The sequence below is a fragment of the Vipera berus genome (genome assembly GCF_964194415.1).
Source record: "Vipera berus genome assembly, chromosome: 2".
NCBI lineage: Eukaryota > Metazoa > Chordata > Lepidosauria > Squamata > Viperidae > Vipera > Vipera berus.
In genome coordinates, this window is record NC_138203.1 from 154,623,091 (window position 1) to 154,650,451 (window position 27,361).

The following is a 27,361-nucleotide window of genomic DNA, read 5'->3' on the forward strand; positions in this document are numbered from 1 at the left end:
AAAATTTCTCTCTTTCTTAAGTTTATATTTCTATTCAGTGACATTTATATCAACTTTTCCAGGCTGTGTTAACAATCTAGCTGTGTGATCAAGCCAAGTCTTTTCACGTCTTGTCAAAAGGGGTCATCTTCATCACTTCTTTTATCTCAGGATTTTGCATTCAACTCCTAACTGATTCTCTCAGTAGGCATGATCCAAAGATGTTCTCACACCAACTCCTGGAGTTCATCTCTCTCTCTGTCTCTCTCTCTCTCTCTCTGTCTCTCTCTCTCTCTCTCTCTCTCTCTCTCTCTCTCTCTCTCTCTCTCTGTCTCTCTCTCTGTCTGTCTCTCTCTCTCTCTCTCTCTCTCTCTCTCTCTCTCTATATATATATATATATATATATATATATATATATATATATATATATATATATATATATATATATATATATATATATATACACACACACACACACACACATATATATATATATATCATTGAGGAACAGGAGGGATATGATATGGGTGAAGTGGCAACATGAGCTGACAAGACTTAATGCTCTGGCTCGGCGTCCATGCAAGTCTCCCATGGGTTCTGTGGCATGCGAGGCAAGGAGATGAGCAAAAGCGCCACTCCACAGAGGAACAGCAAGACGAAAGAGGCACAGGCACAGGCGAAGGACCAGGAGTAGTAGTACTCTATCCAGTCTGTGTCATCGCTCACAACCATCTTTTTGACCGATTGTCTCATAACTTCCACAGATATGATAATACATAGGCCTGGAGAGAAGGGAAAAGAAAGCAGTGAGCAGGGCCACTGATTTGTTCCTCTCCAATTTTACGCTGAACTGAATTCCAGGTCGATCACTAGATATTCCTAGACTTCTGGATTAGACTGGCAAAGCTATTTGCATCAACCCCATCTTTCTTTCAGTCATGTTGCTCTCCCACCATCTCCCTTCTTCCTGTCCTGCCTAAATGTGGCCCATGCAGTAAAGCTGATGTTCCTATTTCTACCTTCCCACCTGCAAACGTATAGAACATGGCAGCTGGCCTCAAGAGGTAATCCATCTTCTTCCGGAAGGACAAGAGGACACAAATGGTTCCGATGATGGAAAAGCCCATGCTGAAGATGGCAATGGCAGCTGCAGAAATGCTGTATTCTGAAAAGGCAGGGGGGAAAAAAGGAAAGAAAAAAGAAAAGCATTGATGATGTTGCCTAGTTTGGTAATGAAATGCCTGCAAGAAAACAATCAAGATCAAAGAGCACCAAGGATTCTATCAAAAGGAAACAGTCATTGACAACTCTTCTAATCGCAGTGGGAAAGTAACACATAAGCATGAACCTACTGTCAGCTATCAAAGGGTTGTCCATAGAGGACAGTCTGAAAAGTCAAGATGGTGGTCACATCAGTCAAAGCTCCACCTGGTTTTTATCTGTGCCACTGGCTGTCTTCCGGCTGTCTTCTTGATACTGTGGACATCCTTGTGGACGTCTGCCATAAGAGCAATATATCGTTCTGGGCAATCAGAAGGGAAGGGCTTCAGAAATAGGAGAAGCATAAGCTAACTGTGCAATGCATGATGGGAGTCAAGGAAACAATTCAGCACTAAAAATGTAGATGGCAGGACAGTGACTCTATGAATGTAATTGTAGTGTTCCTGATTCAGTAGGTAACATACTTCCCTTCTTCACTGTTTGATCTTCTAGTCTTCTAGAAAAAAATCATAATCAGCTCCAGAATACACATTAATTTCTTTTCTGAGAAACTAATATGACATGCAGGGATATATGTTAAAAATACTTTGGGGCATTTTTTTTAATGCTTTTGAGAAGTTTTGTACATTTTCTTCTTTCTTTCTTTCCTTTCGTGCATTCACAAGATTTTCTCTGAAGTGAACAATAAAAAAAAGAGCCTTGGTGGAGCAGTGGGGTAATGCCTCCTTAAGTAACACCAGCTGCCTGCAATTAGTGCAGGTTCGAGTCCCACCAGGCTCAAGGTTGACTCAGCCTTCCATCCTTCTGAGGTAGGTAAAATGAGGACCCAGATTGTTGGGGGCAATTAAGCTGACTTTGTAATAATGCCGCTTGGGGTGTGTGTGAAAGCCCTAATAAGCAGGCATATACATAGAATGAAGGCTACTGCTAAGCTTGTAAGCCGCCCTGAGTCTTTGGAGAAGGGCAGGATATAAATGGAATTAAAATAATAATAATAATAAAAATAGCCGATCATTATGATCAAATAGATTACTTCAACAAAGCGTGTTGCATCTTCTCCGGGAGATTACCAGGGCAAATCCTGCAGTTTTCTTATTTACTTTTCTTTTATTATTATTATTAATAGTATAAGATACAAAAATTCAAAAGAAAATAATAGGAAAGATAGGGGAGGGAAAAAGGAAGTGGAAAGTATAGGAAAAAGGGGGAAAAAGAAAGAAAAGGCATTGACATCTGACTCCCTTTGGTGCAGTAGAATAAGATAATAACATCAAAACTCAACTTTTTACTTTTACATAATAGTATGAACTAGCCATTTTTACAACAACAAACCTATCTAATTGGTAAAAACCAAAACCAAAGTTTCATTTTTTTTCCATCTCGAGCACAAAGTCCAAAAGTGGCTTCCAAGTACAAACAAAAGTAGTTGTGTTTTTGTCTTTAATCCAGGGATTTTCAACCTTTTCACCCATTGTACCACTTTTAGGATATGGCAACATCTGAATACCACCAGTTGCCTAGCAAGGTATCAAAAACTTGACCCAAAAAAAGGAAAAAACTGATTAAGTACAGGTAGTCCTTGACTTACAACAGCTCGTTTAGTGACTGTTCGAAGTTACAATGGCACTGAAAAAAGTGCCCCCCAAACCACAGCCGAGCAAGACACCTGCATGCCCGCCCGGTGGCGCTCTTCCTCCTGTCCGAGGTTTTCATTGTTGTGAGTATTTCTGTTGAGGATTGGCAGCAGGGGTGGGGTGGGGGTGTTTGATTTTTATTCCCCCCCTCTGCTGGGTGGTTGCAGCAGGTTTTGGTCACTTCACATGACCCTGGGATACTCTGACCATCATAAATATGAATTGATTGCCAAACATCTGAATGTAAATCACAAGACCCTGGAGATGCTGCAACATTCCAGCTGATCGGCGCTTCTTCTGGGCTCAGCAGACGTGCCAGTATCAGCGCCGGGCTCCAGCTGGAGTCTGGCGCTGATCCTGGCACTTCCACTGAGCCCTGACAGCCCCGAAGAAGCACTGATCATGGCGCTTCCACTGAGCCCTGACAGCCCTGCAGCTCCAGCCGTCTCTCGCTCAGGCATGTGCGGTGCTGCCACCGGTTCAGCTCCTTCCCCTCCCCCAATACCACTTTTCTAGGATGTTCATGTACCACCTGCCAGGTGCCATTGTACCACAGGTGGTACCCGTACCACTGGTTGAAAAGCCCTGCTTTAATCAAAGCAGTTTAGCCATCTCTGCTATCTCCAACAACTTTGCAGCTATTCATCTATTGTGGGAATCAAAGTGTCCTTCCGTTTTTTGCATAAAGTAATTTTGCTGCCATCAACATACATAGCATCAAAGTTCCAAATTTTTGCCAAGTCTTTTTCCATTAAACCCCAAAGAAAATTTTCTGGTTTTATCTTCGTATTCACTTTGAGAATCTTCTGTATTAAGACGTGAATCCTATTCCAATATTTCTTTGCTATGTCACATGTCCACCATAAGTGATAAAAGGTCCTTTCTTTATTTTTGCATTTCCAACACTTATTTGAAATACCTTTATACATTCTGGACAACTTATCTGATGTTAAATACCAGTGATACATCATCTTATAAAATGTCTTTTAAATTATAATTTAGTGTAAATTTTAAACCTTTTGCCCACATAGTCTCCCATAGTTCAAGCATTACATTATATCCAAACTTCCATGCACACTGAATCATGTAGTGCTTTACCTATTCATTCTCCAAATTCAAATTCAATAACAGTTTATAGACCTCTGCAATAATACTGTTGTGATTCAGGGTCAGCCTGTGGGTTCGGCAGTTGGGTCGGATGACTCAGAGGAGGAGGGGGGTGTTGAAGAGCTTGCTGAGGGGGTTGAAGATCTTGCTGCTGAGAGCCCTCAGCCAGGCCCCTCCCACCTGGTCACGACGGAGACCCAGCTGTGTGAGCCTGACAGCGTGGATGAAGATGACCCACAGCTGGCCCTGTTCAAGGACGCCCGACGCAGGAGGCAGTCAATCAGGAGTAAACAGAGGAAGGCAATGGGGCACCTCGGAAGGAGGCAGAGAGAAGCCATGCCCTGAACTGTATAAAAGGGGAATGCGTGGGAGGGCTGGTTTGCTGAAGACAACCGCTTGATTAGTTCCTGTTTCATAGCTCCTGTTTCATGGTTGGTGTCTTGTTTGCTCTGTTTTATGTTAATAAATGTGGCAGGCTTAATTCCAGCCTCTTGCAGTTTGTAAAGGGGTTGTCCCTGCTTCTTCTGCAGGGCCGGTAGCAGGCTGGTACAGAACAAATACGTTCATTGTTACCGTACAGTAGGATTTCCAATTCATTTTTCACAAAATCAAACCCGTAACTCTTTTTGTCTGATTTAAATCTTTCTCTAGATTGTAAGTATGTAAACTAATGGCAGACATGTCCTTCTGATTCTAACTCCTCCTTAGACTTAAGGATAGGATCAACAAAATTAAAAGATATTATTTAACTATAGGTTCACCAGTCTTTTCTGTCCCTGCAGTTTTCTTGGCAAGGGTTTTTGGGAAGTGGCTTGCCCTTGCCTGCTTCCTGGGGCAGAGAATGATTGGCCCAGAATTACCCAACCTGGCTTCGTGCCTAAGGTAGGACTAGAAGTCTCCTGGTTTCTAGGCTGGTGTCTTAATCACTGAACCAAACTGGCTCTCATTTTCATACAGGGTGTCCCTGACTTACAACAATTCATTTAGTGACCATTCAGTTACAATGGCACTGAAAAAGGTTTTTCACACTTACGACCTTTGTAGCATCCCCATGATCGTGTGATCAAAATTCAGATGCTTGGCAACTGACTCATAGTTATGACCATTGCTGTGTCCCAAGGTCATGTGATCCTTTTTTTGCAGCCTTTGGACTTTGACAAGCAAAGCCAATGGGGATGCCAGTTTCACTTAACAGCTTACCAACTGTGGTGATTCACTTAACAACTGTGACAAGACAGGTTGTAAAATGGGGGCAAAACTCAACAAATGTCTCACTTAACAACAGAAATGTTGGGCTTAATCGTGATTGTAAGTTGAGGAATACCTTAATAGCAAGCTTATAAAGGCTAGCGGTCTACTGAACATACAGACTTGAAAATACATCTGAAGGACACTCTTGAACTGCAAGAAAATAATACAGTGAACAAGGATGAGATTGCTAATTTCCTTACAGCATAAAACAAATAGTTTTAGCGTACAAAATTAAATTGGATAATAGTTTGCTTTTTCCTGCTGTAGATGAATCAGATGTAAATGGTCCTGTCATCTACTGTTTCATTTCTAGAATCATCTGCCACAGAACGCAAGCTAAATTAGGGAGGAGAAAAAGCTCATAGCAATCCTGCTGCTCTCTAATTTTTCTACCTCTTTATTAGAGATGTTTGTGGATTCAGCAGAAAGGTTTCAAAGACATTTAGAAAGCACGGTACATTCTAGAATAAAATGTGCTTGCTGGTATTCCCTGTTCTGTCCCAGCAGGGGTCCAGATCCAGATAAGGTTGAAACTGCCTCCTGCCCATCACATTAACCAACACTTTGCTCTTTAATGTCAGCCAGACACATGGGGATGCTGAGAGCAGGGCTTGGATACATCTTCTCAATTTCATCATTTCATGATTCAGCTCTCCATTGCAAAATAACTGTCAAGAGCAAGAAATCAGAAGTCCAGGCAGCTCAAAATGAATATAAAAAGATTTATTGCAAGCTTAAGCTCTCTACAAGGATCTGAACTAGTAACAGACAGTCAAAGCAAATTGGCACTAGATAAGAGTCAACAGAATTCAAGTGGGTTGGATGTAGGTATGAAGTGACTGATGATGCATTTGACCCCCCCCCCCTCCTTCGGGCTCAGTCTGATCATCTCCTACATCAACACTTGCAAGGAGCTCATTGATTAATACAAGAGTCTCCACTCTTGGCAACTTTCAGACTTTCAGACTTTGACTCCCAGAATCCCCCAGTCAGCATAGCAATTCTGGGAGTTGATGTCCACAAGTCTTAAAGTTGCCAACTTTGGAGACCCCTGCATTAATAAATTCCAACTAGACTCTTGTCGTAGGAGCCATCTGTTAAATCATTCTTAAGACTAAAAACAAGGATGTACGACATACCTACCTTTCCCCCCCCCCACAGATATAGTAAGTTAATCTGTTTAAAAATATCACTCCAGAAACAATTAACCCAGAGGGATAGTTAAAGCACATTCACTGCACAATTGCAATAAAGCTATTTCAACTTCGCAATGCTGTAATGAAGCATTGGGTCACATCCAGCGGTACTACTGAAAAAGTTCACTTACGAATATGAGTCTAGGAAAAGTTTTTCTAATGAGAGAAACCTAAAGGCTCTTCTCCCATGCTGAAAGCAGCCAAAGGCTGGCTGTCACTCATTTATTCTGAATAAAGAGGAAGAACCTTGGCGAATTCTTTAAGTGTGATCTTTTCTTAGAACAAATGGAAATGCTTGTCAGGTCTGACATTTTCACTACCCAGAAAGCCTGTCAAGCGAGAAATTCTTATGTGGGTGTAACCCTAAGGTACTTTTTCAAAAGCCAGATGAACTGTGTTTTTCCTTTGAAGACATTTTGCTTCCCATTCAAGAAGCTTCTTCAGTTCTTCCCATCCAAGAAGCTTTTGGATGAGAAACAAAATGTCTTCCAGGGAAAACAAAGTCCAGTTGTCTTTTGAAAATCCACCTTTGGAACAAACATGACCTGGATGACTGAGAATCTCCATTGACACATGTAGGTGTAAGTTTGCCCACTACTCCATCTTATGTATTAGAACTGAAAAATTGAAATCAATTGGTGGAAAACGTTGCCTCCGGAAGTTGAGGGTGCTATATCACTGGAGGTTTTTAAGAAGAAGCTATTTGTCCAGAACATCATAGGGACTCCTGATTGAGCAGAGGATTGGACTAGAAGACTTCCAAGGTCCCTTCCAACACTGTTATTTTGTATTCTGTCCTGTATTCCATAAGAATTCTCAGTGTTGGTGCCAACGCAAGTGGAGGATACTATGATAAGGAAGACTACTCAATATATTCCTCCAAAGTTGATGGGGCTGACTTCAGGTTCATCTTTCCATAAATATGTGATATGATTCTTCATCTCTTTCATCTGTACCCTTAGCTATCCTTCCTCCATAGCCAGTTTAACTATCCCATCTTTGTTTGGAGCTGGATCCCAATCTGATGAACTGGATACATTTTGGCATAAGATGTATTACTGTTGTAATGCAGAGTTTCAATCAATCAGAATACAGCTGGAAGGGATCTTGGTGGTCTTCTAGTCCAACCCTCTGCTCAAGCAGGAGACCCTATACCATTTCAGAGAGGTGCCTGCCCAGTCTTTTCTTAAAAACCTCCAGTGGTGGAGCACCCACAACTTCTGAAGGCCAGCTATTCCACAGGTTAGTTGTCCTCACTGTTAGGAAGTTTCTCCTTAATTCCAGGTTACTTCTCTCCTTGATTAGTTTCCATCCATTGTTTCTTGTCTTGCCTTGCCTTCTGGTGCTTTGGAGAATAAGCTGACCCCCTCTTCTTTGTGGCACTGCCCTCAAATACCAAAATACTCCTATCATGTCACCCCTAGTCCTTCTTTTCTCTACACTAGTCATACCCAATTTCTGCAACCATTCTTCATATGTTTTTGTCTTCAGGCCCTTAATCATCTTACCACTTTGCAAGTCTCAACATCTTTTTTGTAATGTGGTGACCAGAACTGGATGCAGAGGTTGCCAGCTTACCAATTCTTCTTACCTCGTTGTGTTGATACTTGAAAGATCTCAGTGCTTTCTCCTGAGACAAAGTGTGTGAAATAGGAACAGTTGTATTCTGGAAGGAAGGAGGAGAGAGGAAGAAAATGAAAAAAAATTAATACTTTTTGTCCAAATCAATTCTTTTCATTTTTATTGAATCCTGAAACAGACAAGGATACAGGAAATATGCAGAGTAATCCCATATATTTTTATTTAGAATTCAGTCCCACTGGAACTAATGATACACATGGCAGAAAATAATATAGGGTGGTGCAATTTTAAATAGGTTTCATTTGTTTGCTGCTTTTCTTTTGTTTTAAAAGCTGACTTTTTATTAATGAAAATTATCTATTGCTTCAAATAAACACTATGACAGGCAACTTACTCTGCACATCCTTTCTCAAATGTCCAATATGTCAATGAAGTGGGTGGGATCTGAGGCCTTACATATTCCACCTATACATTCAGGCCTAGAGCAATGAGATTCTCCATTTCTTTAAATGTATCAAAATTTTTAAAATTGGAACCTTTATTTTTGGCACAGATTTCTCATTTCTTCTATCTTTCAGCCATGCCTACAACATCGTAGCATGTAATCCATGGCTAGTACTAACCTGTGCATTTAAGGCAATTACGGGTAGTCATTGACTTATAACCATTTATTTATTTATTTATTTTATTTTAATTCCATTTATATCCCGCCCTTCTCCGAAGACTCAGGGCGGCTTACAAGCTTAGCAATAGCCTTCATTCTATGTATATGCCTGCTTATTAGGGCTTTCACACACACACCCCAAGCGGCATTATTACAAAGTCAGCTTAATTGCCCCCAACAATCTGGGTCCTCATTTTACCTACCTCGGAAGGATGGAAGGCTGAGTCAACCTTGAGCCTGGTGGGATGCGAACCTGCACTAATTGCAGGCAGCTGTTGTTACTTAAGGAGGCATTAGCCCACTGCTCCACCAAGGCTTTAGTGACTGTTCAAAGTTAGGACACTGAAAAAAATGACTTATGTTGATTTTTCACAACGACAATTGCAGCGTCCCCCACATGTCATCAAAGTTTGTCGCTTGGCAACTGGCATGTGTTTATGACGGTTGCAGTGTCCCGAGGTCATGTGATCACTTTTTGCGACCTTCTGACAAGCAAAGTCAATGGGGAAGCCAGATTCACTTAACAACCGTGTTACTAAGTTAACTGAATGTTTCACTTAACAACTGTGGCAAGAAAATGGAGCCAAACTCACTTAGCAACTGTCTTGCTTGGCAACATAAATTTTGCCCTCATCTTTGGGTTCATCTTCTAGTAATGTCAATATGGAAGAAATATGACAAACTTTGTATAACAGAATTAGCGAACACAAACATTGACACCAGGAGTCAAAACAAGGATATCAAAATATCAAAACATTTCACCCTCCCAGGACACTTGACCTCAGACCTCAAAATGAACATTTTGGAAAAGTGGGGTTTTTAAGAGTGTCAGTAAAGTGAGATGTTGTTGACCTCACTCAACAATGCCAAAGCTTCAGGCAATCTCAGAAAATCTCAACAAGCACAATGGGTTTTAACAGATTACATGTATTAATTGATCAAGTCCTTGTAATCACATTATACCTGAATCTGCATAACCAACCTCTCCCCCCCCTCCTCTCTCCATTCAATCCAATTTAAAGCCTACATCAGTCTAGCCCAGGGGTAGGCAACCTTGGCTCTTTTATGACTCATGGACTTCAATGAGTCATAAAAGAGCCGAGGTTGCCCACCCCTGGTCTAGCCTCCCTGAGCGTCTGATGCAGTGAGTTGCAACTCATGTCTTTTAATTAAATGTGTTTTCGCCAGATATGGTGTTACCAGACTTCTGGTTGTTGTTATTTTTGCCAGTGTGTTAAAACTACAAGAAAGTAGTTTACAACTGGAGGTCAGGAGGAGATTTTTGACTGTATACACTGCCAGCCAATGGAACAGGCTGGGAGTTGCCCAACAGCTAAAGTTGAATAGAATAGAGCTGGGAGGGACCTTGGAGGTCTTCTAGTCCAGCAAGAGAACCTATACCATCTCAGACATGTGACTGTTTAGTCTCTTCTTAAAAATCTCCAGTGATGGAGCACCCATGATTTCTGTAGGCAAGCTGTTCCACTGGTTGATTGTCCTCATTGTCAGGAAATTCCTCCTTAATTCCAGGTTGCTTCTCTCTTTGATCACTTTCCAACCATTGTTTCTTGTCCTGCCCTCTGGTGCTTTGGAGAATAATGTGACCCCCTCATCTTTGTGGCAGCCCCTCAAATGCTGGAATATTGAAATGATATCCAGAAGGTTGTTGCTCATCTATTACAAATGTTCTGGTGGAAGTTGGAAGAGATGACCTCCAACCTTGTGAACCGCTGCGTCTGAGCATAGAGGTGAACTTGGACTCCACAGTGCCATTCTCACGACATCACCCCAGCCAATACATTGCCATCAGGCTTCCATTTGGGCTAATTTCACTGTTTGCATGAACTGCTTTTATTGTGTAACACATGAGCAGTTTTGTGTGATTGCTGATGAGCTTTTCTAGGGTATTCCCTTGGAGTGACTGAGCAAGGAGTTTGACAGATGTCTTCCTCTTGCTGATGTCATCTCAATCTCCTTCCCTTGCCTGTTCCAGGACTTATCTTTCCAGTTGAGACAGGTGTGTCATCTTTTATCCAGAATAGACCTTCTATTTCCATCCACAGTATACAGGGGAGAAAAATTGGCAGATTCTCCTAGCACTATTGCTCTCTACCTGATGCCTATAACAAGTCTATGATCTTGTTAAATGTATTTTTCTTTTGGCCATACAAGATTTGATGTCTTCACCTTGATGCTCTCAGCTTAACACCCAGTCTTTGCAGGATATTTAGCAGCAACACTGAGGCTCACAAATGCACCATAAGGTACTAAAAAGAAGATGTGCTGATTTAGGAAGTGGAAGTTAAAGACAAAAACAGGTATAAAATCTGATTTTCAATTCTATTAATTGAAACTTCCTTTAAAATGCTATTTATACTTCTAATATTCCCCAGTTCTTTTTTACACATTACACGTACATTACTTAGATTAATGTATGCTTTGGGCGGGAATTGCTCAGCTGGCTTCCTGTTCATCCAGCATACTAAATCATGGTTTGGTTATTTACAGATTACTGAATAAACTGTAATTAGCGGAGACCCACTTTTTCATCCTGAGAGATGTATTTCCTCCCTTTCCTCTGCTTGAGGGCTAGGGAGGATGCAGTTAATAATATAGCATAATGAATTATGACATGAATGCCTACGGGGATTCTCAAACATCCAGGTCATGGTTGTCCCAAAGATGCTTTTTCCAAAAGGCAAGTGGACTTGCTAAGTTTTTTTTCTTCGAAAATATTTTGCTTCTCATGCAAGAACCATGAACTGAAGAAGTTTCTTGGGTGAGAAGCAAAATGTTTTCAAAGGGAAAAAAATGAAGAAAGTTCACTTGCCTTCTAGAAAAAGCACCTTAGGACATGGTCAACTAACGTTTTCAGAGTCGTGTTTCTCCTTAGTACTTTCAAAGTAGTTAAAGGGTAAAATTGTGGCTTTGTGAATTGCAGAAATTTAAGGCAACCAGTTTGCTCTTCAAGCCATCCAAGGGAGTTGGGCATGAGTAGGGGTTATTAAGGAATGCTCTGCAAAATTTTAAGCTTCTGTTTTTGCCTTTCAACTTCCTCCCCAGAATAAAGTAGAAAAAATATGCTCAACATATTTTTGTTTTGTTAATTCTGTTTTTAATTCTGTTGATTTCGATCCTGTTGATTCTGTTAATATAACCTTAGAATAAACATAAAGCTAGTCCTCATAGTTTCGCTTCTTCTCTAGTCCTATCTCAAAAGGCTAATACTTTCAGACCAATACTTTCAGACTCCTGCAAGTCTGAAAGTATCTCTCACATCTCTTACTTTTAATCTTCCCAAATCTAGGAAGGGTCCCTTCTGAGATGGCTTCTCTGCCCCATTTCTTTGGGCTCAGATTTAATTTGTCAGATGGTTGTCTAGGCTGCAGCTGTTCCTTCTGTCTCTCAAGGACATTCCATATACCATTAGAGCTAGTCCTCATTTGGCAACCGCCTTGTACAGTGACTGCAGTTGCAATGGTGATGAAAAAAATAACTCGCATTTATGACCTTTGCAGATCTGTAAAACAAAGGAAAGCTGTAGTAATATCCTAAGCACAGTTGTGGTTTCGTTTAGCAACAACCTCACTTAACAACTGAGTTAATGATCCCAATTGTGGTCACTAAATGAGGTCTATCTATACGAGCTCATAATGGAGGCAGTAGCAGCAGCTTTCCTGCCCAATACGTTCAGGCAAAACTGTTGACATGAAATTGAGCCCCATCGTGGATTGCATATAAAAAAGCCACTCCTTAGTTTTACTCAGAGCGAAAGCTACAATGATCAGTCAAGCAGTTTCACAAACTTGCATGACCTTCCCACCTCACAGCCAGATGGAGGGAAATTGACACCGTTCAGCTTGAGAGACTCAGTCGGTGAAGAGAAGTGCCCACTGGTGGGGCAGATGGAGGGGGTTAAGGTTTATCCTTGTTACTGTGCCTGTGCTTTCCTAAAAAGCTTCATGACCATGAAGTCCTCACTTCTGACTTCCATTGGAAGAGAGCTCATGGATCCTGCACTGGGCAGCAAAAGATTTAGTTCTTCAAAGCCCCATTCCCTGCAGATCCCCATAGCCTGTTCAGAGCAGAAGTCAGAGCGCTTGGCTTCTGCCCACAGAGGACCCTGTAGTTGTCAGCTATTAGCCAACAGGGATTTCATTAAATCAGGAGGACCAGTGGAAGAGGTAACACTGTCACCCCAGAAGACCATATTAATGGCCCTGCTCTGCCCACCCTTATTTTGGTATGAGGATGCAAAAACAGGGAGGAAAGGCAAATTAAGCTATTCGTATTGTTCAGCCTAAGCATTTGGCAGCGGGGAAAACATTAAAACATGATCTAGGAAAACAGCTTCCTGCTTAATGTCAGAACGATTGGAACTGGGCGATCTCATTTAAGAGACCTCATCACTTTCCATCCACTCCCCGGAAAATGTGTGACTGAGCCGTTTGGCAGAGAAATCAAAGGAGATTTGTGTCTATTATTCTACTGCTCCCTGAAGCTCGTCTTTATGAACTTACATTGCAAAACAAAGGAGAGTGCATTTGTACCGATATCATCTGTGGAAATTGTGTTCTTCGGTGTTGTTTTTCTCAATATGCAGTAGTGATGATTGTTTTATTTGACTGTGGGCCAAAAGAAATAAAGTGCAGAAATACATTAAAAGCAGACAATGATCACCTATCATTGCAATCTTATCAGGTGTGTATGTGGGAGTTAAACATTAGAGTGTGTGCTTGTGACCGCACAGCCTGCAGGAATATTTGGGCGACTCTCTTAATGGGAGGTGGGCTGGGGAAATGAGCTGGCTTTGCTGAGGAAGAGAGATAACTTTTCACAAAATACCTCCTCTGGCTAAAGACAGGAAGCGGTAGAGGTTGTCCATGATGCCTTTGCTGAAAATACAAGTGCAACAGATGTTTTATTTTATATATTTTATTGCCATTCTCCCAAACAGATTTTATTTTTTCCCCCAAAAAAACAAATGTGATCATATTCAAGGCTGGGATTATACAGCACATTAGTTTAATTTACTGAATGAATCCAATTGCCCAGCCTTGCCCACCATCCTGCCACCGTGTGGTCACAGGACTGGACTGAATCACAGAATCATAGGGCTGGAAGGGCCTTGGAGGTCTTCTAATCCAAACCCCTGCTCATGGCCGGAGACCTTATATCATCCTGGACAAATAGTTGTCCAATCCTTTCTTGAATACCTCCAGAGATGAGCACCCAAAACTCTAGGAGGCAAGGGTTCCATTGATTAATTGCTCTCACTGTCAGGAAGTTTCTCCTTAGTTCCATTCCCTGTGATGAGCTTCCAACCTTTGCTTCCTGTACTGCAAGAAGCAATGGGAGTTATGGAGACTAAGTCAACCCCCTCATTTCTGTGATTGCCCCTCAAGTGTTAGAAGATAGCTATTGCGTTACCCTTAATTATTCTCTTCATTAGGCTAGACTATGAGTAGGCAACCTTGGCTCTTTTATGACTTGTCAGTTGTTCTTTTCTGCACTCTTTCTAGGATCTCAGCATCTTTTTTTGTATTGTGGTGACCAGAACTGGATGTAGTATTCCAACTGTGGCCTCGCTAGTTCAGCATAAAGCGGTACTATCACTTCTCAGGATTTTGATGCTTTCCCTCTGTTGATGCAGCCTAGGATTGCATTGGCTTTTTTGGCAGCTGCAGCACACTGCTGGCTCATCCTTAAGTGATGGTCCAGTAGGACACCTAGATCCCTCTCACAGTTACTACTGCTGAGTCAGGTCCTGCCTATTCTATACCTGCATTTGATTTTTCTTGCCGAGGTGCAGGACCTTACATTTCTAACACTGAACTGCATCTTGTTAGATAGAGCCTAATGCTAAACTGACCAGATTTGAACCTTAAGAGCTGGGTAAACCCAGCTTTTTGTTTACTACTGGCCAAGATTTCTTACTTGTAAGCAGTGCATTTTTTGTAAAAGAAAAAGGTGCTGGAACTCACACATGTCATACAACCCGCCTTGCCTACCCTACAAGGTTCCATCCAAAAAAGGTGCCGGAACTCAGTTCTGAGCGTTCTATGACAAAAAAAGCCCTGCTTGTAAGAATGTCAACTCTTGATAAGGAGGCATGATTGGGCTATCAGAATTAGAGCATTTCTTAATTAAACAATTACTGCTATGCAATCAATACTATAATGTATGGACAGAAGCTTATGCTCAAAGGCCAGGAAAAAGAGTAATACAGTAAAATAGCACAACCACCATAATCATAATAAAAGAGGGAAATGCTAAGGCTACATAATTTTGAGGTGTACAAAATTATGTATAGTATAGATAAAGCCGAGTGCCGCATAACAGAGTGAGCGCCTGTTACTCGTCCCAGCTTCTGCCAACCTAGCAGTTTGAAAGCACGTAAAAATGCAACTAGAAAAATAGGGACCACTCCGGTGGGAAGGTAACAGCGTTCCGTGCGCCTTTGGTGTCTAGTCATGCCGGCCACATGACCACGGAGACGTCCTTGGACAAGCGCTGGCTCTTCGGCTTTGAAACGGAGATGAGCACCGGCCCCTAGAGTTGGAAACGACTAGCACGCATGTGTGGGGGAGCCTTTACCTTTTTATAGATAAAGTAGATAAGGAGAAGCTAATAAAAGAGAGTATTTGTAGCTCAGGGTTGAAATGAAGGGTCCTTGGTGCTCTCTGAGCTTGCTTGTTTTCTTGCAGAGGTTTCCTTACTGAAATTAGGTAACCTAGTTATCTAGTTTGTTTAATGAAACATCTGCAAGAAAACAGGCAAGCTCAGAGAGCACCAAGGACGCCTCACAAGGAGAAGCTATTTTCCCTTTCCCAATAGACTAGATCCAAAGGAAATTAACACTTGGAAAAATCAGAACAGATGGAAGGATATATATTTTTTTTACAGTACTCATATTTACATTTGGAATTTTCTACCAAGGGATGTAGTGCTGGCTTTAAAAAAGGGTTGCAGCAATTCATAGATGACATGAGAATTGATTTTTATTAGCTTTGATGGCATTGCTTTTGAAGGCCATTTGCTGGGAGACTCGTGGGCTTCCTTCTGCCGTTGGCTGGCCACTGGGAGAATAGATCGCTGGACTACATGAGCCGGGGTATGATCCAGTAGAGCTCTGGTTATGTTTGAATATAAATTGCAAATATTTGCACAATTCATACTAATATACCTCAAGCAGATGACTACCTCAATAAATCAATCCATAAACCACCAGAGGGATGGATATTCTCAGCTTCACTATTAATAAAAACCAAAACTTTGAATCATATTAAAGTTATCCTCCTTACCCCTGCCTTGATTATTTAAAAGTTGTGTCCCATCATTCTAATCTAGTCTAGTCTAGCCTAGCCCAGCTTAGCCCAATCCAGTCCAATCTATTTCACTCTAAAAAGCCAGCTTTTTGACAGGGACAAGGTAATGAAATCCTCTCTATTTAGTTCTGACAGGCCTTTCTTCAGACTCCTGTTGTGCAGTATTAACACTTGATACTCTATGACTGTATGAGCCTGTCTATTCCAGACTGGCATCATGACAGGTTAGCGTTCTATACATGTGTCAATCAAGCAAAGCCTGACATCTTGTCAGGTTAGCATTGTACACATGTGTCAATCAAGTAAAGCCAACTGCAGTTTTAATCTGAAAGAAATACCATAAGAAAAGGCTGAAGCACTATCAGCTACCACCTCAAACACAACACACATCACTGGGGTATCCTGCATCCCAAATAACCTGTCAGATGAATGCAATGGATGAAATACAAATTTATGCTCCTAAAGACAACTCCAGTTTGAAATTTGGAAAGATGCTAAAAAGCATTTTGCTAATGCAATATTAAGCAGAGTTACGATCATTTAATCTCCAGTGGTTCAGCTGATCTAAGTGGCTGAACGGTCACTGTTCGCAAAACATCCTGGCGATTTGAATTTCTGAACATAAAGCATATTTGTTCCACCTTAGGCAGCCAACTTCATCCACAGGAGGAGATGGTACCAGTGAAGAGTCTTCTTGTGGCTCCCTCTGGCTGGCCCATCTGCTAGGGAACACAGCTTTCCCTGAACATTCCTGCAACCTCTTTCTCTCCTCATTGTAGGGCTGATGTTAGATCCAGCTCTGGCTGCAGCTGCATTTGAAGTGGGAAGAGGAGCATCCTGGCTTTTGCCTCAGGAAGGCAACAGAAAGTCTTGGGAGAGCTGTCTCAGGAGGAACCATGCCTGTGCTACCTGTTGGATGATGCAGCATCTATGTCTTCCAGAATTCATTGAATGACAATGCTAATGATGATGTAACAGTGGAACATGGCTTGTCAGACATGGGGGTAGTAGGAAAAATGTTACAGCTGGAATTCAAAGAAGATTACTTAGATCTGTGAAGTCAGGAGCTGCCAGGAGAGGATAAATTAGATAGATAATAGTTGATAGGTGATTAGATAGATAGATAGATAGATAGATAGATAGATAGATAGATAGATAGATAGATAGATAGATAGATAGATAGATAGATAGATAGATAGATAGATAGATAGAGTGGGAAGTCAGGCCCCCCCCAAAGAAGGAAATATTAAAAGGGCAGAATATTATAGTTCCTCAAAGGAACTTAAAGAGGCAGAAAAGCACAGTTTTTCTTCATAGCCCCAAATCTCCCTCCCCCAAGCAGAAACCGGCTCTGTAGAAATGCAGATGTACCAATCCATTCAGGAAAGTTGTAGCCCTCCAGCTAAAGCTTAGGAAAACAAAGAACCTTAAAATTTACATACCCCACCCAAATTCTAAGACAGGACATAACAGAATCAACCCACAGATGCCAAAGGGGCACACTCAGACTCAGGTCAAAGTACATGACACAGGAAATACAAAGCCTCAAACAGGAACAGGAAACAACCTCAAGAGCCCCAGAGTGTATAAAAACCCACTTCCTATAAATGCTCTCTCTCTTTTCTCCCAGAGCCATCTTTCTGTCTGGCTCTCCTCTTCAATAAACAACAACCTTCTTTCTAAAGCAGTCACCATGTTGTTTATTCCCGACTTGGACTGGACCCTGATGAAGATTTTTGCTTCAACGATAGATAGATAGATAGATAGATAGATAGATAGATAGATAGATAGATAGATAGATAGATAGATAGATAGATAGATAGACAGACAGACAGACAGACAGACAGATAGACAGACAGATGGACGGATGGACGGACAGACGGACGGACAGACGGACAGACAGACATAGAGAGTTGGTTGGTAGATGATAGAGGGTGCCCTGCATCTCCTAATAAGCTGCTTTTGAATTTGATTTATGATATGGTACAGCTGTGGTAGGTTTGTGTATGCAGGAGAGACAGAGCAAATAGAGGGCTGGCCTTGTGTAAGCCTAAGGCTGCATCATACTTTTCTCTTTATAAGCACCACTGAACACAGGGTGGTTTATTGCCAAGTGAGGGTAGACATACCAAGGCTGGAAATAGCTATTTGGATTTCATCCCTTGCTTGCCTGCAAAAATCAAGGCAAATCATGACATGACTTTATACTTTGCTTATCTTATTAAAACAATGTAATGATTTGCAAATCAATGTCAGCTCTACTTTATGCAAATATATATAAGCTTAAGGGAAGGGAAATTAATTTAATGATTATGTATCTGAAGCTATATTTTCTGAAGAGTTGAACTTCAGGAAAAAATAATACATTCAACTGGCAAAAATCATAATCGGCAAGTTCATTTCCTTTGCTCAAATTAGAGGCCAAGCAGTACTTTGGGTCCAGTACAAACGTGAAACACAAGCCCTCTTCTGAAAACCTGCCAGCACCGTCTCATGAAATACCAGTTTACATTCTAATTCTTAACCCAATTTCTTTTCTTTTCTTTTTTTAATGCTATAAAAGAGCTGGAAGTCAAGCATATCTGCTCTCCAAAGGAGATTGAAGGCACGTGAGCCTGGACAGTATGACCACGTTCAAATAAATGAAATTGAATTCCTTTTTTGTTATGTGGATTTAGGGACAATGAAACATTATTCAGGTTAAAGTTTTAATTTGGAAAGCACAAACCCTCTTTTCCTTATGTAGAGATAATACTTGTGTAAGTTCACGATAAAGAATATCCCTGTGTCAAGGGGATTTATTTTTAATAAATATGAATTGATTGAAAAGGAAATAAAGAATGGATATTTGTTAACTGGTTGACCTGGAATTATTTTTTGACCTGGGAAAAATAGACAACACACTGGCAAAGTTGTAAGTATCCATTGCATTGCCCCTTAATGATTATTTAATTGTTACTCTATTTTTAAAGGCTTATTTTCTTCCTATGGAATATTCTACTTCCTGTTATTGAACATACAGGAATCCTTGACTTACGACCACATTTCAATCCAAAATTTCCATTGCTAAGTAAGACAGTTGTTAAGTGACCTTGTCCCATTCAAAGATCTTTCTTGCCAGAGTTGTTAAGTGAATCACTTCAGTTGTTAAATTAGTGACATGTATGATACAGGATCATGGTGGAGTTGTTTTGAGTCTCTTTTTCAGCGTTCCTCCTTTCTCAGGGCTGAGGTGTTGTTTACAGTCTCCTTTATTCTTTCTTTCTTTCTTTCTTTCTTTCTTTCTTTCTTTCTTTCTTTCTTTCTTTCTTTCTTTCTTTCTTTCTTTCTTTCTTTCTCCTTCCTTCCTTCCTTCCTTCCTTTCTTCTTCTCTTCTTTCTTTCTTTCTTTCTTTCTTTCTTTCTTTCTTTCTTTCTTTCTTTCTTTCTTTCTTTCTTTCTTTCTTTCTTTCTTTCTTTCTTTCTTTCTTTCTTTCTTTCTTTCTTTCTTTCTTTCTTTCTTTCTTTCTTTCTTCATCTACCTACCTATCATCTATCTGTCTATTTTCTATCTATCTATCTATCTATCTATCTATCTATCTATCTATCTATCTATCTATCTATCTCTCTTATTTATCAATCTATTTATTCCATGCATCCATGCATCAACCATGCATCCATCTTTTCTTGTGCACACTTTCTATGTTAAGCATCCTCACTGAGTGATAATGCTAATCTACTTCCTTATCAAATCAATGGCTGAATTTAAAGCTCATAAACCAGATTCCTAACAGTGCAGCTGGAGTGTATTTTGTGCCTTTGTTGTATCTCAGCATGTACTTGCATTTAGGTGGGGCAATGTGTCAAGAAAAGAGATTCACGGGTCTCCGTTGCCTTTCAAATCTGCTCAATAAACAAAGAGGCAATTATAGAGAAGGTGAGTTAACTATGAGAAGCATGACTAGAATTGATGGCCCCTAACAAACATTGGTTTGCTGAGGGAGGAGAGTGCAGGGTCAATGAGCATGCTTAGAGAACGATTTGATGGGCATTCTTGGAATTTTAGTAAAATGGATTGTAAATAACAACACTGGCTGTTTTTCTCGGATTCCTGTCATCCAAGACTCTTTGGAAATTCTCACATTTCTTCAGAATGGCAGATCCTGCAATTTGTTGCTCACCGCAATTATCTTTTATTATTTTTATAGTGCTCTCAAGACACTTAGTGCTTCGCAAAATTAAATTAAAGGGCTGAAAGCTTTGCAATCATCTGCTCGCTTTCCTGCTAACAAATGGCAAGCGTTCAATGTGTCTTTAGACTTGCTTTCTCTTGATAATCACAGGCGCTTGGAATGGGAAAAGGCAGTGCACTGAAAGATAAATAGGAACTCCTGCGGTTCTCTCCAAGCTGTGTTGGAAAATAATTAAAACGTTCCTGCCCCCCGCCATATAGGCTGCCACAGAATTCCAGGTACCCAGGTGTTTGTTGTGAAACCTCTTCAGAGGTTGCCTTTGTGGTTCTTGTTGCAAGATGATGGGGCTGCCGTCTCCACCTTGATTTATAGATTCATTCAGCTTCAGTCATTGCTGCTCAATTTATTTCCTCGGCTTTGATAAAAAATCTTTTCTTGCAGCCGTCTTTGCCTTTTTGTGCAATTAATAATTACCACATCATGGCGAGAGCTTTCAATCTCTTGAGATCTGAAAGTGATGTTATGCGCTTCAACTCAGTGTTAATATTATGAATCATAATAAATAACCAAAGAATCCTTCAGTGGGGTAGAAAGAATTCTTTACATGCAACGGAATGATTGATTGATAGACTGGTAGATTTCCAGGCAAGGGGATAGGTTGGCGAGTGGGTGCCACAGGCAACAGAACCCAGATTTCCATCGTCAGTTTCCATTCTGATCTATGAGAATATACAGTGGTCTTCCTTCAGACTGTGGGAAATACCTTAGTTCAACAGCCCCCAACCTTTTGGGAGCCAGGGATCGGTTCCGTGAAAAGCATTTTTTTCACAAACCGAAGGTGCGTGGTTTTGTATGCTGCCTGCAACCTGGGCATACGTGGATGGGACTTCACTCACTTGTGCGGCCCAGGCAGGCTGTGGACGGTGCCAGTCCCTGACCCAGGGGTTGGGTGTGTGTGTGTGTCCCAGTCTTAGTGAATTTCTTGGGTTCTTTCTCAGGACTGCTTATTACTCCCTTAAGAGAGGAGGGAGGAAGAAGTACTGTATGAGATGATCCCTTCAAGTCGGATATTTGGATACTGGTAGGAGTACTAGCAAAGCAGACCTCATCAGTTCAGCCTCAAGTAAGGCTAGAGAAATCTCCCACATTGTATGGTCAGTACAGGTAGTCCTCGACTTACAACCATTCATTTAGTGACCATTCAAAGTTACAACAGCCCTGGAAAAAGTGACTTATGACTGTTTCTCACACTTACGACTGTTGCAGCATCCCCATGGTCACGTGATCGAAATTTGGACGCTTGCCATTGTCACATGATCAAAATTTGGGGGCTTGGCAACTGGCATATATTTATGACAGCTGCACTGTCCGGGGTCATACAATTGATTACCATTTGTCACTTTCCCAGCCTGACAAGCAAAGTCAATCTGGGAAGCCAGATTTGCTTAATGACCCCCATGATTCACTTAACAACTGCAGTGATTTGCTTAACAACTATGGCAAAAAGGTGGTAAAATGGGGGAAATATTCACTTAACAACTGCCTTGCTTAGCAACAGAAATTTGGGGCTCAATTGTGGTCGTAAGTTGAGAACTATCTGTAAAGATAATAATAAGAGAGCTAGATCAACTTTTGTTGGACTAAGACCGTTTTCTCACTTATCCCTCACTACAAAACAGCTTATAACCCCTGTTTTCTGCCATAAACTGATAATGATTACTGTTAAGTATTAATATTGACCATTAATGTGTTTTTGTTTAAATGTGTCTCCCAAAAAAATGTGTCTCCAAAAAAAAAAACCTGTTTTGGAGGGAAACTGAAGTTTATATTTGAGCGGGAAAACAAGCTTTAAATCTGATTGGTCACCGCCTAGTGGTGGCATGTATAAATATCTGTCAGTCTGTTGGTTGAGTTCAGTTCTGTTATTCTTGCAATAAAACACGTTGCATTAGATTGGTCTGGTCAATGCCTTCAAGAACCCACTACACAACAATTACTCTTTCCCAATCTGTATTTATGACAGTTTAAAGTTATCTACAGCTGGTTTGGTCTAGTGGTTAAAGCACCAGATTAGAAACCAGGAGATGGTGAATTATTCATCCTGCCTTAGGTATGAAAACCGGCTGGGTGATTTTGGGCTACTCACTCTCTCAGTCCAGCCCACCTCACAGGATTGTTGTTGTGGGGAAAATAGGAGGAGGAAGGTAATCTTGGATATGTTTGGTGCTTTGAGGTGTTTATAAAACTAATAAGGGCAAGATACAAATAAATAAAAACAACCATAGCGTTTCCCGTTTTAAAACAGAATTTTCCCTCTTGCCTGCTTCACTGACTAGTTGAAGTAGTCAGGTCTTGAGTTCTGCTCAGCAACTCTTAGACTCCTTCGACAGCTGGGCAACGCCGTCCATACCCAGAGAAACTAAACACCAATTTCTGCAAAGGCATCTGCACTTCAGGCTCCTTATCGACATATATTTATAGTCTGGACTCATTAAGAAAGTGTCTCGGGTTCTGCCAGTTTTGGGTGTTTGCTAGGTCAAATTGGGACTGGAGCCACTGTGAGTGTTCTGCTCCTCCTGCCCACAAGAAGCTTGTATATAGTATTTTTATTCTTTTTATGTTCTGTGAGGCTTCCTGGAGAAGCGCCCTAGCTATTGCCTTGCCGGGCAAAGAGCTGTGGACCAGACTCCTACGGTTGCAGTTCCCCAGGCTGTCTGTGCAATGCAATCCAGTGGTCCAGACTTACTTAACTGCTCATTCATACAAAGCTGTCCGCAGATGAAGGTTGCAGAGGGTAAAGACAGTTGCAGCATCTTGTATTCACGTGACTGTGATCTGCAACTTCTCCAGCAATTGCTTCCAACAATCAAGGACAATTGGGGGATTTGCTTAATGACTGCTTAAGGGTTCTCATAACGATTGTGTAATTTGCTTAATAACCTCAGTTAAAATTTGTTGTAAAATCAGGTCTGGTCATGTGATAAATCATTTTGTGACCGCCCTGACTTATGGAAATCCCAGTCCCAATTTTGGTCATAAATGGAGGACTACCTATGGTCCACCAGCAGAGAGAGTGAGAAGGAAGATGTTTTCACTGCAAAAGCATTGATGAAGGGATGGTACTGGAAAAAGTTGAGTGTGGACCTAAATGTTCTGGCTAGGAGAAAGATAAGCATGTTAAGAAAAGGCAATTTCCCTTGATGGGAAAATAGGGCTATGCCACGGACTAATATGTGAAGTCGCACCCTTGCAATCACTGGATGGTAGAATTATACTTTCAAAGGAAAAGAACATGACATATGAAGATAGGCGATGAGGTTGCACAGTGCAAGAGATTTTTCTTGAAAATAAGAAGAATGCGTAATATAGGTAGTCCTCCACTTACAGCCTCTCATTTAGTTACAATGGCACTAAAAATTAACTTATGACTGTTTTTTACACTTATGACCGTTGGGGCCTTCTCTGTTGCAATGTGATCAAAATTCAGTTGCTTGGCGACTGACTCATATTTTTGATAGTTGAAATCTCCCGGGGGTCACGGGATCAGCTTTTGCAACTTTCTGACAATGGGAAGCCAGGCTCACTTAACAACTGGGTTATTAACTGAACAACTGCAGCGCATCATTTAACCACGGTGGCAAGAAAGGTTGTCAAATGGGGCAAAACTCGCTTAACAACTCTTTCATTTAGCGACAGAAATTTTGGCTCCAGTTATGGTCGTTAAGTCAAGAGCTACTTGTAAAAGACCTGCGTCAACATTGTCACGGCATTGAGCGTAATGCTGGATAAACCCACATTCAAAAACAACAACAACACCCCACCCCAGTATTTCTTTTACTTGAAGACGTTTGGACAGGCACAGCACATTGTAGTGAATGAAAATGCACTTGTTAACACTTATTATTTTAAATGTATTGGCCGCCCAGTTCCAGTGGACTCTGGGTGGTATGCAAAGCTATAGGAAACATTTTACCTATGCAAAGCTATATAGGTAAAAACATTGAATCACGCAGAAAGCCCAGATTTAAATAATTGAATGGACAACAAAAATGACAAAACAGAACAAGGGCCATGGCACAAATAATAAACATCAGGTCCAGGCTAGGACCAAAGCCAGATTTTCAAGGCCTTCTGGCACTCCGGGAGAGAGGAGGGGCGTGCCCTCTTTATCTCTAGGGGGATGCTGTTCCAGAGGGTGGGGGGGAGGGGCTGCACCTCCTCAGTTGGCCCCAGATGGCAATGTCCAATGGAGGGGACTTGGAGTACATTCACTCTGCTGGAATGTACTGGGCGGGAAGCACCAGTTGGAGATAAGTGGTCTCTCAGATATCAGGTTTTCTCCCCAACCATTAAAAGAACCAGAAATAGCACAAGTTGTCTAATTGCTTCTTCCCTCTCTCTCCCTTCCCTTCCCTTGGCAAAAATGTGAAAACAATCTGGGTGATCTCACCCATCCCTACTTCCCTCTGAGATGTTCGCCTCAGGACAGGACATGGCAGCATGAGAGGCCCCTGGGAGGCTGGAGCCTCTTAGCTTTGGGACCCCTGGCAGATGCTGTTCCTTTGGAAGTCCTTTCCAACACATCCCTCTGCAGGAAGGCTCTTCCTAGCAAGATGCTGGGGCTGCTGGAAGCACTAGTGAGTCACCAGGATGCCTTCCCTTCTGAATGCCTGTGACAGCAGGAAATGGATGGTAGGGGTCCTCCGGCAGGAGCAGAGCTTAATGGAGGGCTGCAGTTGGCCTCAGCTCTTGCAAGGCAGAAAAGCTAGCTGGGGGCAGGGGGGGGTCTCACCTGCCTAATGGGAGGCTGAAAGGAATCGGAATCCTGTTCCTTGCCATCAGACCTCCAGGCTACCTGTAAATGGCTCCTTTACTTATTAAATGGTTCTTTGCTTTTAATGTTGTAAGCTGCCCAAAATTGCTCTGAAACTACATGGGCAGCAGATAGATAGATAATAGATAGATGATAGATAGATGAAGATAGATATAGATGATAGAAAGAGATAGATAGATAGATAGATAGATAGATAGATAGATAGATAGATAGATAGATAGATAATAGATATAGATGATAGAAAGAGATAGATAGATAGATAATAGATAGATATAGATGATAGAAAGAGATAGATAGATAGATAGATAGATAGATAGATAGATAGATAGATAGATAGATAGATATGATAGAGATAGATAGATAGATGTTAGAGATAGATAGAGATAGATAGATGATATAGATCAGGGGTGTCAAACTGCCGGCTCGCGGGCTGGATGTGTCATGACGAAATCGCGTCCACCCCATTGCCAGCAATGGGGAAAAAGTTCTGATATGTTGTGTGATGTCACGAGTTTGACATGTCTGATATAGATGATAGATGATAGATAGATGATAGAGATAGATAGATGATAGATAGATAGATAGATAGATAGATAGATAGATAGATAGATAGATAGATAGATAGATAGATGTTAGATAGATATAGAAAGACACAGGGGCATAGATACCCGCTTCCTATCTTGCCTTATTCATTCTGCAAATACAATCACCCTGGGTCTTCTTTTATTGAAGAGAGTTATCTGTTCTGAAGGCTCTGTAAATCTGGTTACAGGGTCAAGGACCCCCCAAAAAAAGAATCCTATTCTCAACTCTAGAACATTTCATAGTTCTTTTTTCACAGCAGTATATAGTAATCCTTGACTTATGACCATTTGTTTAAAGATGGTTCAAGGTTACAGCAGCCTTGCAAAAAGCGACTTACGACCTGTACTTGCACTTACGACTGTCATAACACTCCCTCCTACAGGGTCATGTGATTGCAATTCAAGTGCTTGGCACCTGGTTCACATTTATGACTGGTTGCAGCATCCTATGGTCATATGATCATGATTTGTGACCGAGTTTACTGATTTCCAATAAAAAACACTCATTGTGGTGATTCACTTAACGAATGTTATAAAAACTGTCCAATGTCATAAAATCATGTCCAACTTGACTTACCACCCTGTCTCGGTTGTGGTCATAAACCAATGACTATCTGTATGGTTAATCTATGTAGTCCTATTCCCAATGCAGAATTCATACTCCAGTAGCCTTTATTTATTCTACCTTGACACCTCTCTTGCAGTCTAGTGGAATGGAAAAGATCCCCCCATTCCCATTTTTTTCTGAAGCCAAACCAACAGTAAAAACATACAAAGGAGTAGCTTGACAGTGAGCTCTTTTCCTGGCATCACAACCCTTGGAAATAATCAAAACCTAAACTATGTATCAACCATGCACAATATGATTCAAACTCGATCCTTGGGGGGGGTCTAGGCCAGGAGTGTCAAACTCACGACATCACGTGACGTGTCATGACATATTGCGACTTATTCCCCATTGCCGGCAATGGGGTGGGCGCGGTTTCTTCGTGACGCATCCGGCCCACAGGCCGGCAGTTTGACACCCCTGATCTAGGCTTTTAAGTGTGCAGAACTATTCAAACCTTGATCAATTACGTGAGAAGCGTGGAGATATTTTCCCAGAACCTTTCTTTGCACTCAATCACATTCCCACTCTTGATGCTGAATGCCAATAATCTATTAGGTCTGTGACTGCCCATTCTCTCTGGTTTTCTTTTAATGCATTTTTCCCTCCTCTATAAAACCACCAGGAAGTAGCCTGGATAATTTATGCCAAGAGAGACAGAACCTCAAAGAAGTGAGAACAAACAGGCCAGGGAGTTAAGCTGAAAGCAATATCGTGGCTGAACTGCATGGCCTAAAGCAAGTCTGCCAAGGTGCTTACATAGGCATCAGAGCAACCAACGTACCTCCTGGCAGGCTTATGGGCCCACAACCCTGTTCCTTCTCCATCTTGTTTTCTTCAACGTAGATCCGTTTGATACAGAGCCGCCATAGCCCAAAGTGAGCTGTGTCACAGGTAGTGTTGTATTCCTCCACCTTAGGACTCAGCACAGCCCAGTGATCGGTCACCACTGCTGTGAACATCAAGGCAACCCCTATCAAAATAATAGCAAAAGTCACTCGGACTTTGAGAGCCTTGCCTTCGGTCATGGCTGGAAAACGTAGGGTAGAAAGAGGGGCTAGGTGCTGCTTCTGCTCCTCTGGCAAGGAGCACCGAGAGCTGCCGGAGGTGTCTCCCGAAAGGCTTGGCGTAGCTAAGCATGTTCAAATGTCAGCCCTGCCATCCCAGAGGAGAGGAGGTTGGGGGCTGGGGGAAGACGGGCAGT

General features: G+C 41.5%; 1 protein-coding gene across 1 annotated transcript; it reads right to left on the reverse strand.

Moving 5' to 3' along the window:
• Positions 1–452: 452 nt before the first annotated feature.
• Positions 453–27,361, reverse strand: CACNG1 (calcium voltage-gated channel auxiliary subunit gamma 1). Its single transcript, XM_081316311.1, has 4 exons — positions 26,942–27,361; positions 7,980–8,054; positions 1,007–1,144; positions 453–761 (listed from the first exon to the last, which is right to left on the reverse strand). Exons 1-4 carry the CDS (start codon positions 27,183–27,185, stop codon positions 535–537), a joined length of 684 nt encoding a protein of 227 aa, XP_081172437.1. The 5' UTR covers positions 27,186–27,361; the 3' UTR covers positions 453–534.

Coding starts and splice junctions, on each gene's coding strand:
- CACNG1 (XM_081316311.1), bottom strand. CDS start 27,185: ATGACCGAAGGCAAGGCTCTCAAAGTCCGAGTGACTTTTGCTATTATT. Junction 8,055..26,941: donor GCCCATAAGCCTGCCAGGAG/GTACGTTGGTTG, acceptor CCTTCCTTCCAG/AATACAACTGTTCCTATTTC. Junction 1,145..7,979: donor TCAAGTATCAACACAACGAG/GTAAGAAGAATT, acceptor CTGCCTTTTCAG/AATACAGCATTTCTGCAGCT.